Source organism: Balaenoptera musculus, chromosome 5 (assembly GCF_009873245.2).
Source record: "Balaenoptera musculus isolate JJ_BM4_2016_0621 chromosome 5, mBalMus1.pri.v3, whole genome shotgun sequence".
Taxonomy (NCBI): domain Eukaryota; kingdom Metazoa; phylum Chordata; class Mammalia; order Artiodactyla; family Balaenopteridae; genus Balaenoptera; species Balaenoptera musculus.
In genome coordinates this window covers 75,889,384-75,905,254 of record NC_045789.1, presented here as the reverse complement: position 1 = coordinate 75,905,254, position 15,871 = coordinate 75,889,384, and the positions used below count along the sequence as shown (strand labels likewise).

At 37.5% G+C, this 15,871-nt stretch overlaps 1 protein-coding gene across 5 annotated transcripts in view; it reads right to left on the bottom strand.

The window, feature by feature from the left end:
- The window catches only part of PDS5A (PDS5 cohesin associated factor A), a 132,555-nt gene that overhangs the window by 43,125 nt on the left and 73,559 nt on the right, over window positions 1–15,871 (bottom strand). For all 5 annotated transcript variants that reach the window (XM_036852330.1, XM_036852331.1, XM_036852329.1 and 2 more), the window contains 2 exons: window positions 15,651–15,790; window positions 676–791 (listed from right to left, as the gene is read on the bottom strand). In XM_036852330.1, the coding sequence (XP_036708225.1) occupies window positions 676–791; window positions 15,651–15,790 (256 nt within the window). The remainder of the gene's footprint in view (window positions 1–675; window positions 792–15,650; window positions 15,791–15,871) is intronic.

Below are 15,871 nucleotides of genomic sequence, written 5' to 3'. Positions count from 1 at the left end.
ATTCTCAGAAGTTTACAACAGAAAATCATTAGAAACAAGTGAAATGCATGAAATTATGGGAACAGTTAATTAAAAACAATAGCTGTCAATGTCTATTATGCTAGTCTGCTTACTTTTTGCATATTATCACTAATTTTCACATTCATCTAATAAGATGTTATACCCATATTAAAGTTAAAAATAAATTAAAAACTCAGATAAAGTAGAGCCAAAAAACTGGTAAGTAATACACGTTTTGAAAGCAGATTAGTCTAATGGCAATCTTGTGCTACCTTCAAAATATTATTCTGTTTTTCACATATCTCAAGTGAACAGTAATATAATACATACTAAAGAACACTATGTGGCCATGAAAATTGTTAAGAAAACTCAAAGGCTGATGATAGCCTATAGATTTAAAATTTTCTTCCTTCTCATGTTCTAGGTTTTCTTTAATGAGCACATACAAGCTAAAAATAAACACAAGAACTCTTAAAAAAATCAAAAGTAGTGAAGCAAACCAAAGATCAAAAAACGAACTTTGGTTGTTCTTTCAACTTCAATGATATATGCTCCTGCCTTTAAAAAGGTGTACAGGAAACCTTTTTAGGTCTCTTGGGGACCCAGAATTTAAACTTACAACACTGTAGTTTCAGATTATATTCTATTTATGAGTGAATATATTTCCTAGCTTACCTGATGGCTTCTGAATCAATGTGCACAGGTGCAATTCTTTCCAACAGAAATTTGACCATTTCTAGAAAAGGATTGGTTGGCTGCTTAGGATTTGCAAGTTTCCGGGCTATTTCTCTCTATAGAAAGGAAAAGAGTTTTTACGGTAAGTACCATCCTCTTTCATGTTTTTCAAAATAAAAATGATCACGGGCAACAAAAGCATTTAAAGATTAAAAACCATCAGACGTAAAAAAGCCCTTTTCCTGCTTTACAGCCTGACTAAAATGATATACTCATTAGGCAATCACTAGAAAACCTGGACTGTAGAGAAAAGAAAGGGGGTGACATGGTATGATTTATGCCTTTTGTCTCATATTTCTCCCATAAAATTAATACCCTGTAAACAATCTTTTTAATGCTCTACTTTTGAAAAAATTAAAACAATTTATACTTTCATGGGTTTCATTGGTTTATTTCATAGTTTGAAAAAATACTTTTATTTCAGTCAACAATTTGGTTTTTTTTTTAAAGAGGGGAAGACTTGTAAGTGTATAAAGTTTTTCAGCTCTGGAAGAACATAGTTGAGTTCAAAGACGGTGGCATTACATCAAAGAGCTCCTACAAAGAAAAGATATTACTGCTGGAAGTTTCTAAAGAATATAAGGACTTAATGTTTGTAGAGACTGAGTCCTCCAAAGACAAGGTTAAATTTACAATGTGCTGGGCATTGGGGTAAGAAATTTACTTTAATAACAAGGCTTTTAATTGATTATCTCTGATGAATAGGTGTAAAATGTTAGCTGACAAGATAAAGCACATTAAAAGTGCTTTCTGAACTATAAAGCAATAACAAATGATAGTCACTCTATTAATTTTTCATAAAAAAAATTTTAAGGATATTTGTCCAAGGGGATAAAGGAGAAAGGAAAAAAATTTCTATTGTAGTTTCAGTAACATCTTGACACAAATTAACTATAAAGGTCACATTAAATTAGATACCACCCATATTTGTTATTAGAGTGTAAATCCAAAGAACTGAGATTCTGAAGAAAACTTATTAGTCACTAGGAGATGCTTGATTTATTTTGCAAGCTGTAATTAATCAAGCAAAATTTCAGCATTTGAGAAAATAAAAATATTTTAGGCAGTGCTTAGGCCTTATATACTTTGCTCTAAACCACAGATACACATTTAAAATCAACTTAAATACTCTACTATCTTTTGAAATCAGACTTATTTTGTGCAGGTCTCCCAAAGAGGCGATTTTCCCCCACTTTGTATAAAATTTAGTTGCTTTAACATAAGATAAAGTCAAGTGATTGTCTAACAACAAATATGCCACTGGAAAATTGCTAGGCAAACTATACAGTCAGTACTAAAAAATGGAAAAACTAGGCATTAGGAAAGAGTTACAGTAATACATATATAAGCATAAGAAAAATAAAGGAAATGCTAACAGGAAAAAGAATAAATCACATTTAAGCACAGTAATAGCACTATATAAAATACACCAATGCATGTAAATAATATTAAGGCACAGTTTTAAAAACCTGACATTTTGGTATTTCCATATAACAATCTTACATTTAAGTAATCCTTCAAACCATATTTTATGTATGTAATATTTAGGTCATCTCTTATAACAATTATTTTAAAATAATATATGTCATAATCAGAAGTGATACTGGGGATAAGCAACAAGCCAAATTAGTATGTGGCAAGTAAGCAGCAACAAATAAACAGTTTCCTTGTTTTCTTTACACACTCTAGAAAAAAAAAGGGGTACTCACACATACTTCCAATACACAAACAGAAACATCAGATAAAGATGTTTTACAACTGAAAAGTAGTTGAGAACTACTTCTGAGAAGTAACCATATGTAATCCTTTTAGGAAATGACAGCAGAAAGAGTAAAGAAAATTAATTCTTTCTATATTCCTGACAATGCTTCAGAAATTTTTGATCAAATCTATGCTATCACTGCAGATTGATATCTACTAGTTACATAGTTACTAGTTACATAGTTACATAAGTTGTTTAGAATACTTAAGCACTCTTAAGGTATATCAAAGAAATAAGGAAATAGCCCCTATTCTCAAGCAGTTTATAATTTACTAATTTGTTATTACAAAAAAATTTTTAAAGCTTTAAAAAACGCTGCATCTATGTATCTCCTTTCTTTTTCATACATACCTGCTTTCTCATTTTGACAATAAAAAATACCTATTTGTTTAAAAAAAAAAAAAAAGTGGACTTCCCGGGTGGTGCAGTGGTTAAGAATCCACCTGTCAATGCTGGGGACACTGGTTTGATCCCTCGTCCGGGAAGATCCCACATGCCGCAGAGCAACTAAGCCTGTGTGCCACAACTACTGAAGCCCACGTGCCTAGAGCCCATGCTCCGCAACAAAGAGAAGCCACCGCAATGAGAAGCCCGCACACCGCAACGAAGAGTAGCCCCCATGTGCCACAACTAGAGAAAGCCTGCATGCAGCAATGAACACCGAACACAGCCAAAAATAAATAAATAAATTAAAAATTTTTTTAAATTTAAAAAAATAAATAAAGTTAAAAAAGTATTCTTTCACATACACGGTATTTCCTCTTGTATAATTTACTGCTTTCCTAGCTAATAAAAATGATTCCTGAGGGACTTCCCTCATGGTCCAGTGGTTAAGACTCCGTGCTCCCAATGCAGGGAGCCTGGGTTCGATCCCTGGCCAGATCCCACATGCCACAACTAAGAGATCCCGCATGTCACAACTGAAAAAAAAAAGATCCCACATGCTGCAATGAAGGTACCACATGCAGCAACAGAGATCCCATGTGCCAGCAGTGCAGCCAAATAAATTAAAAAATATATATTAAAAAACAAAGGCTTCTGCATTAAAAAAAAAAAAAATTCCTGAAAGGATTTATATTATCAATATTTTTCTGCAGCTGGAATCAGTAAACTAGATAAAACACATCTCTCACAAGAAATAATTTCCAAAGGTTTAACTTTCATGTTAGTGACCTATTCTTTTGGATTCCTGGGCCCAATTCCAACATGGTGAACAGGGGCGGGGAGGGGGGGGTGTCCCACCCACCACCAACAAGCAATTCTCTGCACACAAGCAGAGCATACTAAAATTCAATCTCTACCCCCCACCCGCCCAACTCTCCCACTTCAGATGCCAGTAGCAAGCCCAGGTTTACCTGTACCTCTAACCAAATGACTATAAATCAGAGGTTCCCACAACCCCCATCCTTTCCTTGGGCTCAATTAATTTGCTAGACTGGCTCACAGAACTCAGAGAAACATTTTCTTACTACTACTAGATCACTGGTTTATTATACAAGTATATAACTCAGGAACAGCCAGATGGAAGAAATGCATAGGACAAGGAAAGGACTCAGAGCTTCCATGCCCTCTATGAGCTTGCTACTCTCTGCAAATCTCTACATGTTCACTAAACCAGAAGCTCTCTGAACTGTGTCCTTTTGGGGTTTTATGGAGGCTTCATTACATAGACATGATTGATTAAATAAATCATAGGCCATTGGTGATTGAAGTCAATCTCCAGCCCCTCTCCCCTCCGAAAAGTTCCAACTCTCTAATCACATGGTTGGCTCTGATGGCAACCAGCTCCCATTCTTAGGTGAGTTCCAAAAGTTACCTCATTAACATAACAAAAGACACCTTTGTTACTTTCATCACTTAGGAAATTTCAAGGGTTTTAGGAGCTCTGTGCCAGAAATATGGACAAACACCAAATACATATTTCTCATTAGAAATCACAATATCACACCTGTGTATCGCTCTCATTAAACTATAGAAAAGGTTATACTGGGACTTCCCTGGTGGCACAGCAGTTAAGAATCCACCTGCCAATACAGGGGACACCGGTTCGATCCTTGGTCCAGGAAGATCCCACATGCACCGAAGCAACTAAGCCCGTGAGTCACAATTACTGAGCCTGCGCTACAGAGCCTGTGAGCCACAATTACCGAGCCCGCGTGCCACAACTACTGAAGCCCACATGCTCTAGGGCCCGTGTGCCACGACTACTGAGCCCGCGTGCTGCAACTACTGAAGCCTGCGCACCTAGAGCCCATGCTCCACAACAAGAGAAGCCACTGCAATGAGAAGCCCACGCACTGCAACGAAGAGTAGCCCCCACTCGCCGCAACTAGAGAAAACCCGTGTGCAGCAACAAAGACCCAACGCAGCCAAAAAAACAAACAAAAATTATATTAAAAGAAAACAGGAAGCACTCTATGACTGTTACTAAATAGCGTTAAGTTAGCATCTCTCTCTCCTTTTGTTTTTTTCTTCTCGACCTCCTCCAGGAGATGTAACTATGCTAATACATACCAACAAGGCCTGAATCTCAGATTCTAAATATAACTGCTGGAGGCTACATATACATCATTATCTTCTCCTATCCCTAAAGTATCTCCTGTGATGTCCAGTCACCCAAACTAGAAATAAAGCAGTCATTCTTCACATACTGGTCTAATTCCTACTCATCCTTTAAGATTCAACTCAGGAATGACTTATTCTAGAACAAGCTATTCCCATTTCCACCCCTGCCTGGGATGGCTGCTGTTCCTTTGTGTTATCAAAGCGCATGATTCTATCAGAATATTTAACACACTGTATTCTCTGTTGAAATATTTGCCTGCCTCTGTCACCTAAACAGCAACTTCGGTGACAGAGCATGTATAATACAATTTACTAAATTATGTAATGAATTATAATGGTGTAGGCTTGACCAAAGGACAGAATATAATTTGGACTTCTGAAGACACAATGCATATCCAAATAATTCCGTAAGGAAGGTTTTTCTTTAAAGTATAGTCCGTGAACTACTCATCAGAATAACTTTTTAAAAAATATTTTATTTATTTATTTATTTATTTATTTATGGCTGTGTTGGGTCTTTGTTTCTGTGTGAGGGCTTTCTCCAGTTGCGGCAAGCGGGGGCCACTCTTCATCGCAGTGCGCGGGCCTCTCACTATCGCAGCCTCTCTTGTTGCGGAGCACAGGCTCCAGACGCGCAGGCTCAGTAATTGTGGCTCAAGGGCCCAGTCGCTCCGCGGCATGTGGGATCTTCCCAGACCAGGGCTCGAACCCGTGTCCCCTGCATTGGCAGGCAGACTCTCAACCACTGCGCCACCAGGGAAGCCCCAGAATCACTTTGAGACTTTGCTAAAAGATGGAGATTCAGGACCCCACTCTAGACCTATTTTAATAATTCTTAGTGTTTGTCATGTATATGTAACATTATAAGAATTACTATTTATTTACATCTTATAGGGCAGTGCAGGGGGCCCTCTAGTAGGGCGTACATAAATTTTAATTTTATCTTATTCGTTTAACAATCCAATGAGGTTGATAATATTTATAGGTGAAGAATATGAGGCTCAGAAATGCTGAGTAACTTATTAAAGGTCAAATTGGTAGTAAATGCTGAAATTCAGACCTAGGACTGTCTCAAATGCTGAATTAACAATATTCCTGGAAAAATCTTAAAATTTGGGAACCATGGTCATAGGAAGATGCTAGAGGATAAAATAGCAAGCAGAGCTGAAGCTATGGCAAATAAGTGGTCCTCCACTAGAACCAAGGTGTGGAAACTCAAAACGTGAAGTCCAAAGAGAAAGCAAATCTATACAGCACATATTTCAATACCATTGCTCACCCTCTCACTATACCATCATGTATACTCGCATTAATCTACAGTATGTGTCTATTCATATTCCTTGCTCAAAGTACTTTTGCTAAAATTTTTTAGGAATGGAATTGAAACAAAAGGGGAAAAAAATATCAGATCTCCACTCCTACTAACTCTGTTACTGAGGAAAAAAGGAATGTGGATATTAAAGGATATGTATAACTAATAACAATAGCCTTTGGGGAGAAGGACAAAATGATACAGATGTTCTGGGAAACAGCAAAACTATTCTAACAGTGGTTGTTTTCCTGAGCATTTAAAGGGTATTACAAATCCTACTTTACACATGAGAACATAGAGATAAAGTTAAATAATGTGCTCAGAATACACAATGCTAATGTAAGCTAAGAGAGAAATTACTGTGAAACCATTTACCAGGGAGATTAACCAAGATGGCGGAGTAGAAGGACGTGCTCTCACTCCCTCTTGCGAGAGCACCAGAATCACAACTGACTGCTGGACAATCATTGACAGGAAGACCCTGGACTTCACCAAGGAGGATACCCCACGTCCAAGGACAGAGGAGAAGCCACAGTGAGACGGTAGGAGGGGCGCAATCAGAGTAAAATCAAATCCCATAACTGCTGGGTGGGTGGCTCACAGACTGGCGAACACTTATACCACAGAAGTCCACCCACTGGAGTGAAGGTTCTGAGCCCCACGTCAGGCTTCCCAACCTGGGGGTCCGGCTACGGGAGGAGGAATTCCTAGAGAATCAGACTTTGAAGCCTAGTGGGAATTGATTGCAGGACTTTGACAGGACTGGGGGAAACAGAGACTCCACTCTTGGAGGGCACACACAAAGTAATGTGTGCATCGGGACCCAGGGGAAGGAGCAGTGACCCTGGGGGAGACTGAACCAGACCTACCTGCTGGTGTTGGGGGGTCTCCTGCAGAGGCGAGTGGTGGCTCTGTTTCACCGTGGGGATAAGGACACTGGCAGCAGAGGTTCTGGGAAGTTCTCCTTGGCGTGAGCCCTCCCAGAGTCTGCCATTAACCCCACCAAAGAGCATGGGTAGGCTCCAGTGTTGGATTGCCTCAGGCAAAACAACCAACAGGGAGGGAACCCAGCCCCACCCATCAACAGTCAAGTGGATTAAGGTTTTACTGAGCTCTGACCGCCACAGCAACAGGGAGGGAACCCAGCCCCACCCATCAACAGTCAAGTGGATTAAGGTTTTACTGAGCTCTGACCGCCACAGCAACAGTCAGCTCTACCCACCACCAGAGCCTCCCATCAAGCCTCTTAGATAGCCTCAACCACCAGAGGGCAGACAACAGAAGCAAGAAAAACTACAATCCTGCAGCCTGTGGACCAAAAACCACAGTTACAGAAAGATAGAGAAGATGAAAAAGCAGAGGGCTATGTACCAGATGAAGGAACAAGAAAAAAACCCCAGAAAAAACAACTTAATGAAGTGGAGATAGGCAACCTTCCAGAAAAAGAATTCAGAATAATGATAGTGAAGATGATCCAGGACCTCGGAATAAGAATGGAGGCAAAGATTGAGAAGATGCAAGAAATGATTAACAAAGACCTAGAAGAATTAAAGAACAAACAAACAGAGATGACCAATACAATAACTGAAATGAAAACTACACTAGAAGGAATCAATAGCAGAATAACTGAGGCAGAAGAACGGATAAGTGACCTGGAAGACAGAATCGTGGAATTCACTGCTGCGGAACAGACTAAAGAGAAAAGAATGAAAAGAAATGAAGACAGCCTAAGAGACCTCTGGGACAACATTAAACGCAACAACATTCGCATTATAGGGGTCCCAGAAGGAGAAGAGAGAGAGAAAGGACCAGAGAAAATATTTGAAGAGATTATAGTCGAAAACTTCCCTAACATGGGAAAGGAAATAGCCACCCAAGTCCAGGAAGCGCAGAGAGTCCCATACAGAATAAACCCAAGGAGAAACACACCGAGACACATAGTAATCAAAGTGGCAAAAAATAAAGACAAAGAAAAATTATTGAAATCAGCAAGGGAAAAACGACAAATAACATACAAGGGAACTCCCATAAGGTTAACAGCTGATTTCTCAGCAGAAACTCTGCAAGCCAGAAGGGAGTGGCATGATATACTTAAAGTGATGAAAGGGAAGAACCTACAACCAAGATTACTCTACCCGGCAGGGACCTCATTTAGATTTGATGGAGAAATCAAAAGCTTTACAGACAAGCAAAAGCTAAGAGAATTCAGCACCACCAAACCAGCTCTACAACAAATGCTAAAGGAACTTCTCTAAGTGGGAAACACAGAGAAGAAAAGGACCTACAAAAACAAACCCAAAACAATTAAGAAAATGGTCATAGGAACATCCATATCGATAATTACCTTAAACATGAATGGATTAAATGCCCCAACCAAAAGACATAGACTGGCTGAATGGATACAAAAACAAGACCCATATATATGCTGTCTACAAGAGACCCACTTCAGACCTAGGGACACATACAGACTGAAAGTGAGGGGATGGAAAAAGATATTCCATGCAAATGGAAATCAAAAGAAAGCTGGAGTAGTAGCTATACTCATATCAGATAAAATAGACTTTAAAATAAAGAATGTTAAAAGAGACAAGGAAGGACACTACATAATGATCCAGGGATCAATCCATGAAGAAGATATAACAATTATAAATATATATGCACCCAACATAGGAGCACCTCAATACATAAGGCAACTGCTAACAGCTATCAAAGAGGAAATCGACAGTAACACAATAAAAGTGGGGGACTTTAACACTTCACTTACACCAATGGACAGATCATCCAAAATGAAAATAAATAAGGAAACAGAAGCTTTAAATGACACAATAGACCAGATAGATTTAATTGATATATATAGGACATTCCATCCAAAAACAGCAGATTACACGTTCTTCTCAAGTGCGCATGGAACATTCTCCAGGATAGATCACATCCTGGGTCACAAATCAAGCCTCAGTAAATTTAAGAAAATTGAAATCATATCAAGCATCTTTGCTGACCACAACGCTATGAGATTAGAAATGAATTACAGGGAAAAAAACGTAAAAAAGACAAACACATGGAGGCTAAACAATACGTTACTAAATAACCAAGAGATCACTGAAGAAATCAAAGAGGAAATAAAAAAATACCTAGAGACAAATGACAATGAAAACACGACGACCCAAAACCTATGGGATGCAGCAAAAGCGGTTCTAAGAGGGAAGTTTATAGCTATACAAGCCTACCTAAAGAAACAAGAAAAATCTCAAGTAAACCTTACACCTAAAGAAACTAGAGAAAGAAGAACAAACAAAACCCAAAGTTAGCAGAAGGAAAGAAGTCATAAAGATCAGAGCAGAAATAAATGAAATAGAAACAAAGAAAACAATAGCAAAGATCAATAAAACTAAAAGTTGGTTCTTTGAGAAGATAAACAAAATTGATAAGCCATTAGCCAGACTCATCAAGAAAAAGAGGGAGAGGACTCAAATCAATAAAATCAGAAATGAAAAAGGAGAAGTTACAACAGACACCGCAGAAATACAAAGCATCCTAAGAGACTACTACAAGCAACTTTATGCCAATAAAATGGACAACCTGGAAGAAATGGACAAATTCTTAGAAAGGTATAACCTTCCAAGACTGAATCAGGAAGAAACAGAAAATATGAACAGACCAATCACAAGTAATGAAATTGAAACTGTGATTAAAAATCTTCCAACAAACAAAAGTCCAGGACCAGATGGCTTCACAGGTGAATTCTATCAAACATTTAGAGAAGAGCTAACACCCATCCTTCACAAACTCTTCCAAAAAATTGCAGAGGAAGGAACACTCCCAAACTCATTCTATGAGGCCACCATCACCCTGATACCAAAACCAGACAAAGACAGTACAAAAAAAGAAAATTACAGACCAGTATCACTGATGAATATAGATGCAAAAATCCTCAACAAAATACTAGCAAACAGAATCCAGCAACACATTAAAAGGATCATACACCACGATCAAGTGGGATTTATCCCAGGGATGCAAGGATTCTTCAATATACGCAAATCAATCAATGTGATACACCATATTAACAAATTGAAGAATAAAAACCATATGATCATCTCAATAGATGCAGAAAAAGCTTTTGACAAAATTCAACACCCATTTATGATAAAAACTCTCCAGAAAGTGGGCATAGAGGGAACCTACCTCAACATAATAAAGGCCATATATGACAAACCCACAGCAAACATCATTCTCAATGGTGAAAAACTGAAAGCATTTCCTCTAAGATCAGGAACGAGACAAGGATGTCCACTCTCACCACTATTATTCAACATAGTTCTGGAAGTCCTAGCCACGGCAATCAGAGAAGAAAAAGAAATAAAAGGAATACAAATTGGAAAGGAAGAAGTAAAACTGTCACTGTTTGCGGATGACATGATACTATACATACAGAATCCTAAAAGTGCCACCAGAAAACTGCTAGAGCTAATTAATGAATATGGTAAAGTTGTAGGATACAAAATTAATGCACCGAAATCTCTTGCATTCCTATACACTAATGATGAAAAATCTGAAAGAGAAATTATGGAAACACTCCCATTTACCATTGCAACAAAAAGAATAAAATACCTAGGAATAAACCTACCTAGGGAGACAAAAGACCTGTATGCAGAAAACTATAAGATACTGATGAAAGAAATTAAAGATGATACCAACAGATGGAGAGATATACCATGCTCTTGGATTGGAAGAATCAACATTGTGAAAATGAGTATACTACCCAAAGCAATCTACAGATTCAATGCAATCCCTATCAAATTACCAATGGCATTTTTTACGGAGCTAGAACAAATCATCTTAAAATTTGTATGGAGACACAAAAGACCCCGAATAGCCAAAGCAGTCTTGAAGCAAAAAAATGGAGCTGGAGGAATCAGACTCCCAGACTTCAGACTATACTACAAAGCTACAGTAATCAAGACAATATGGTACTGGCACAAAAACAGAAACATAGATCAATGGAACAAGATAGAAAGCCCAGAGATTAACCCATGCACCTATGGTCAACTAATCTATGACAAAGGAGGCAAAGATATACAATGGAGAAAAGACAGTCTCTTCAATAAGTGGTGCTGGGAAAACTGGACAGCTACATGTAAAAGAATGAAATTAGAATACTCCCTAACACCATACACAAAAATAAACTCAAAATGGATTAGAGACCTAAATATAAGACTGGACACTATAAAACTCTTAGAGGAAAACATAGGAAGAACACTCTTGGACATAAATCACAGCAAGATCTTTTTTGATCCACCTCCTACAGTAATGGAAATAAAAACAAAAATAAACAAGTGGGACCTAATGAAACTTCAAAGCTTTTGCACAGCAAAGGAAACCATAAACAAGACAAAAAGACAACCCTCAGAATGGGAGAAAATATTTGCAAATGAATCAACGGACAAAGGATTAATCTCCAAAATATATAAACAGCTCATTCAGCTCAATATCAAAGAAACAAACACCCCAATACAAAAATGGGCAGAAGACCTAAGTAGACATTTCTCCAAAGAAGACATACAGACGGCCACGAAGCACATGAAAAGCTGCTCAACATCACTAATTATTAGAGAAATGCAAATCAAAACAACAATGAGGTATCACCTCACTCCTGTTAGAATGGGCATCATCAGAAAATCTACAAACAACAAATGCTGGAGAGGGTGTGGAGAAAAGGGAACCCTCTTGCACTGTTGGTGGGAATGTAAATGGATACAGCCACTATGGAGAACAATATGGAGGTTCCTTAAAAAACTAAAAATAGAATTACCATATGACCCAGCAATCCCACTACTGGGCATATACCCAGAGAAAACCGTAATTCAAAAAGACACATGCACCCGAATGTTCATTGCAGCACTATTTACAATAGCCAGGTCATGGAAGCAACGTAAATGCCCATCAACAGACGAATGGATAAAGAAGTTGTGGTACATATATACAATGGAATATTACTCAGCCATAAAAAGGAACGAAATTGAGTCATTTGTTGAGACATGGATGGATCTAGAGACTGTCATACAGAGTGAAGTAAGTCAGAAAAACAAATATCGTATATTAATGCATGTATGTGGAACCTAGAAAAATGGTACAGATGAGCCAGTTTGCAGGGCAGAAGTTGAGACACAGATGTAGAGAATGGACATATGGACACCAAGGGGGGAAAACTGCGGTGAGGTGGGGATGGTGGTGTGCTGAATTGGGCGATTGGGATTGACATGTATACACTGATGTGTATAAAATTGATGCCTAATAAGAACCTGCAGTATAAAAAAACAAACAAAACAACTAATACTAAACTTTCATTGGGTTATTTGTATGGAAATATGTTAATATAAATGTTTCAGACATTACATGAAATTTCTAAAAATCTTATATTTGTATTTGTATGGAAAAATCTTATATGTTCTGGTATAATGTTATAAGTAATAATCCTAGTTATTACTTTAAAATGTATATCTCAGAAATAACTAATTTTCTTGTCAACTGCATTATTATGAACTTTCATCAAATCTTTAACCGTGGTCATTTTTAAGTCTTTTGTCATTTACAGACAGTTCTGGGTGTACTCTGATGATTTTGCAAATATGTTCCTATAAAAGGGTTTCATCTTCAAGAAATTCATGGAAAAGACTCTGACAAGTACAGGTTTCTGGTAACTGACTGTACTGCTGAACTGAATGAATAAGCATTTTCAGAACTCTAATGAAAAACTGATGAACTCATAAAAGTGCTAACAAAAGATCAAGATGAAAAAAAAAATTAATTACATGGGACTGAGTGAACTGATGAGGATGAGTATAATTTTTGTGACTTTCTGTCTGAATTTAAAAAAAAAAAAAAAATCCCACAAGGACTCAGAGGCAAAGAATATACAAATCAATTTTAACTGCAAAGTAAAGGAGCTGTTACAGTGGAGGATTACTGGACTGAATGTCAATATTATGACATAGTATGAGTGTGTTTCATGTTTGGTAATTGCAATCATTGTTGCTTTTGTTGTGGTCATCCATGTACAATGCTTGGTGTCAGTCTATTTATCTCTTGTAAAAATAAAATACAGTGTGTGTGTGTGTGTGTGAAAAAAAAAAAAAAAAAAAATGAAACCATTTACCAAAGAAAATGAACTAAAAAAATACGAAGAGTAGAAATTTTCCCCTCTGGAGTAGAGTTCTTTTTTTTTTTTTTTTTTAATTAATTAATTAATTTATTTTTGGCTGTGTTGGATCTTCGTTTCTGTGCGAGGGCTTTTCTCTAGTTGTGGTAAGCGGGGGCCACTCTTCATCGCGGTGCGTGGGCCTCTCACTATCGCGGCCTCTCTTGTTGTGGAGCATAGGCTCCAGACGCGCAGGCTCAGCAGTTGTGGCTCACGGGCCTAGTTGCTCCGTGGCATGTGGGATCTTCCCAGACCAGGGCTTGAACCCGTGTCCCCGGCATTGGCAGGCAGATTCTCAACCACTGCGCCACCAGGGAAGCCCTGGAGTAGAGTTCTATTAGCCATTTGGTGGCCCACTTCTTAAATATCCTCAGAATAACCTCCCCTCCAAAAAGGTGTCATTACCATGCTCTTTCCAGTGCAAGTCCAGTCCTCATCTCCACTTTCCCGCTTCCTACAATCAATTCATCCTGAGATGTTTTCCTTACAATATCTGTTTCACATATACATTTTGGATTTGGAAACTCTTAGATATTTCTGTTCTGACAAATAGTAGGAATTCATGTTAGTACCATTTCTCAAACTCAAGCTCAAGTCTTATTTTTCTCAGACCAAAAAATACCACTTGATTGTTCATTCTTAAGGTCCACATTTCTTGAGCAGTACTCAGTTTGTACGTGTTCTTGCAAACAATGATGAAATGTATAGAAAGAGCACTATCGAGGGTCTGTGAGATCTGGACTCTACTTGCAGCACAGCCACTATAACCAGCTGTGAAACACTGGATGAGAAACTTCATCTCTTTAAAATTCAATCCTTACCTGTAAAATGAAGTGGTTAAACCAATTCTCTTTGCATTGTTTTCAAGCTATTTCATTCTATGATCAATTATATTAGTAGATGCCCGGCAGGATACAGTATTCTGGAACTAGAATTCTAAATGCCGAAGAAGTAAATGAAACCTATAAATGTTCTCAGCAAACCATCCTGTTCAGAAGTGCAAAGACCGAAGTATTCTGGGCACCTGGCACAAGCACATCCCTAGGCCCAGTGGAAGAGTCCACTGCTTCCTTCCCTAAACTGGCTTCCTCCCACCTGCTCCTGATTACTCCTCTTTTAAGATCCACTTAGAGACCCTATATCCCTACTAGACTGAAAAAAATACCTACTCCATGTTCCCAGATGACTTTGTATATACATCTATTATAGTCCTTATCCCTTATCACATATTTAAATAATTATCTTTCTAGAACAAAGTTAGACATAAATAATAAATAAAATCATAAAATGATTTTCTTTCTCTTATTCATCTCTGTAAGCCTGGTCGCAAGCATAGTGTTTGTCATATATGTGTAATACTATAGAAATACAATTTATTTAAATCCTAAAGGGCAGTCTAGGGCCATGTATCTATATCTATATAGGGTATCTGTATCTATCTCCTCTTAATAATCCTGTGAGGTTGTTAACATGTAGAGATGAGAAAAATGAGTCTCAAAAATACTGAACAACTTACTAAAGGTCTCACTGGTAGTAAATGGTTAAGATGAAATTAAACAGAAACTGTCTCATAAAATGCTAAATAAATAAATGGATGAATTTTTCCTTCCTGATATTGTCAACAATTGGTTTTCTATAAAATAAAGAGTCTAAGAATAGAATGAAGACAAAAGTCTAAATAGGAATTACCTTATCTATAAATGCGTATATGCCAATGTAACTATTGCTTATTTACCTAATACATGGGAGAAGAAAATACACACACACACACAACACACAAAAGCATTTAGAAAATTCTTATTTACCTAATGAATGTCTACTAAATACAAAGCATTTTATCTTGCTCAATTCCTAGGATCAATCTCCCTGGCTTAGTTCTCTAGTGTTTTTCCTGGAATTTGGCTGACGAGTGGTAAGTAAAGAGAACTAAATTGACCACAGATATACTCCTAGGTAATTCAGAGCTCACAATATTGTTAAACTCACACAAATAAAATAATCTATGTAAAGAAGGCTTTAATGAAATTTAAGTTTCTATAAGCAAAGCTAGGAGAACAAATATAAAAGTATAATTTACTAACCACACAAACATCTGCCTGTTTGCACGAACAGGTTGGACTGATTAACAACTCCAACTGAGACCGCAGTTTTTCATCATCACCGAGGACTTGGTTAAATTTCTTCACAAAATCTTGTGCTTTCCCAGGGTCAGGCAAATTCTCTATAAAATTAAAAGAGAATCAATACTACAAAAGAAAAACCACTAAACTAAAAGCAAGCTGTCTTAAAAAATAATCCTGAG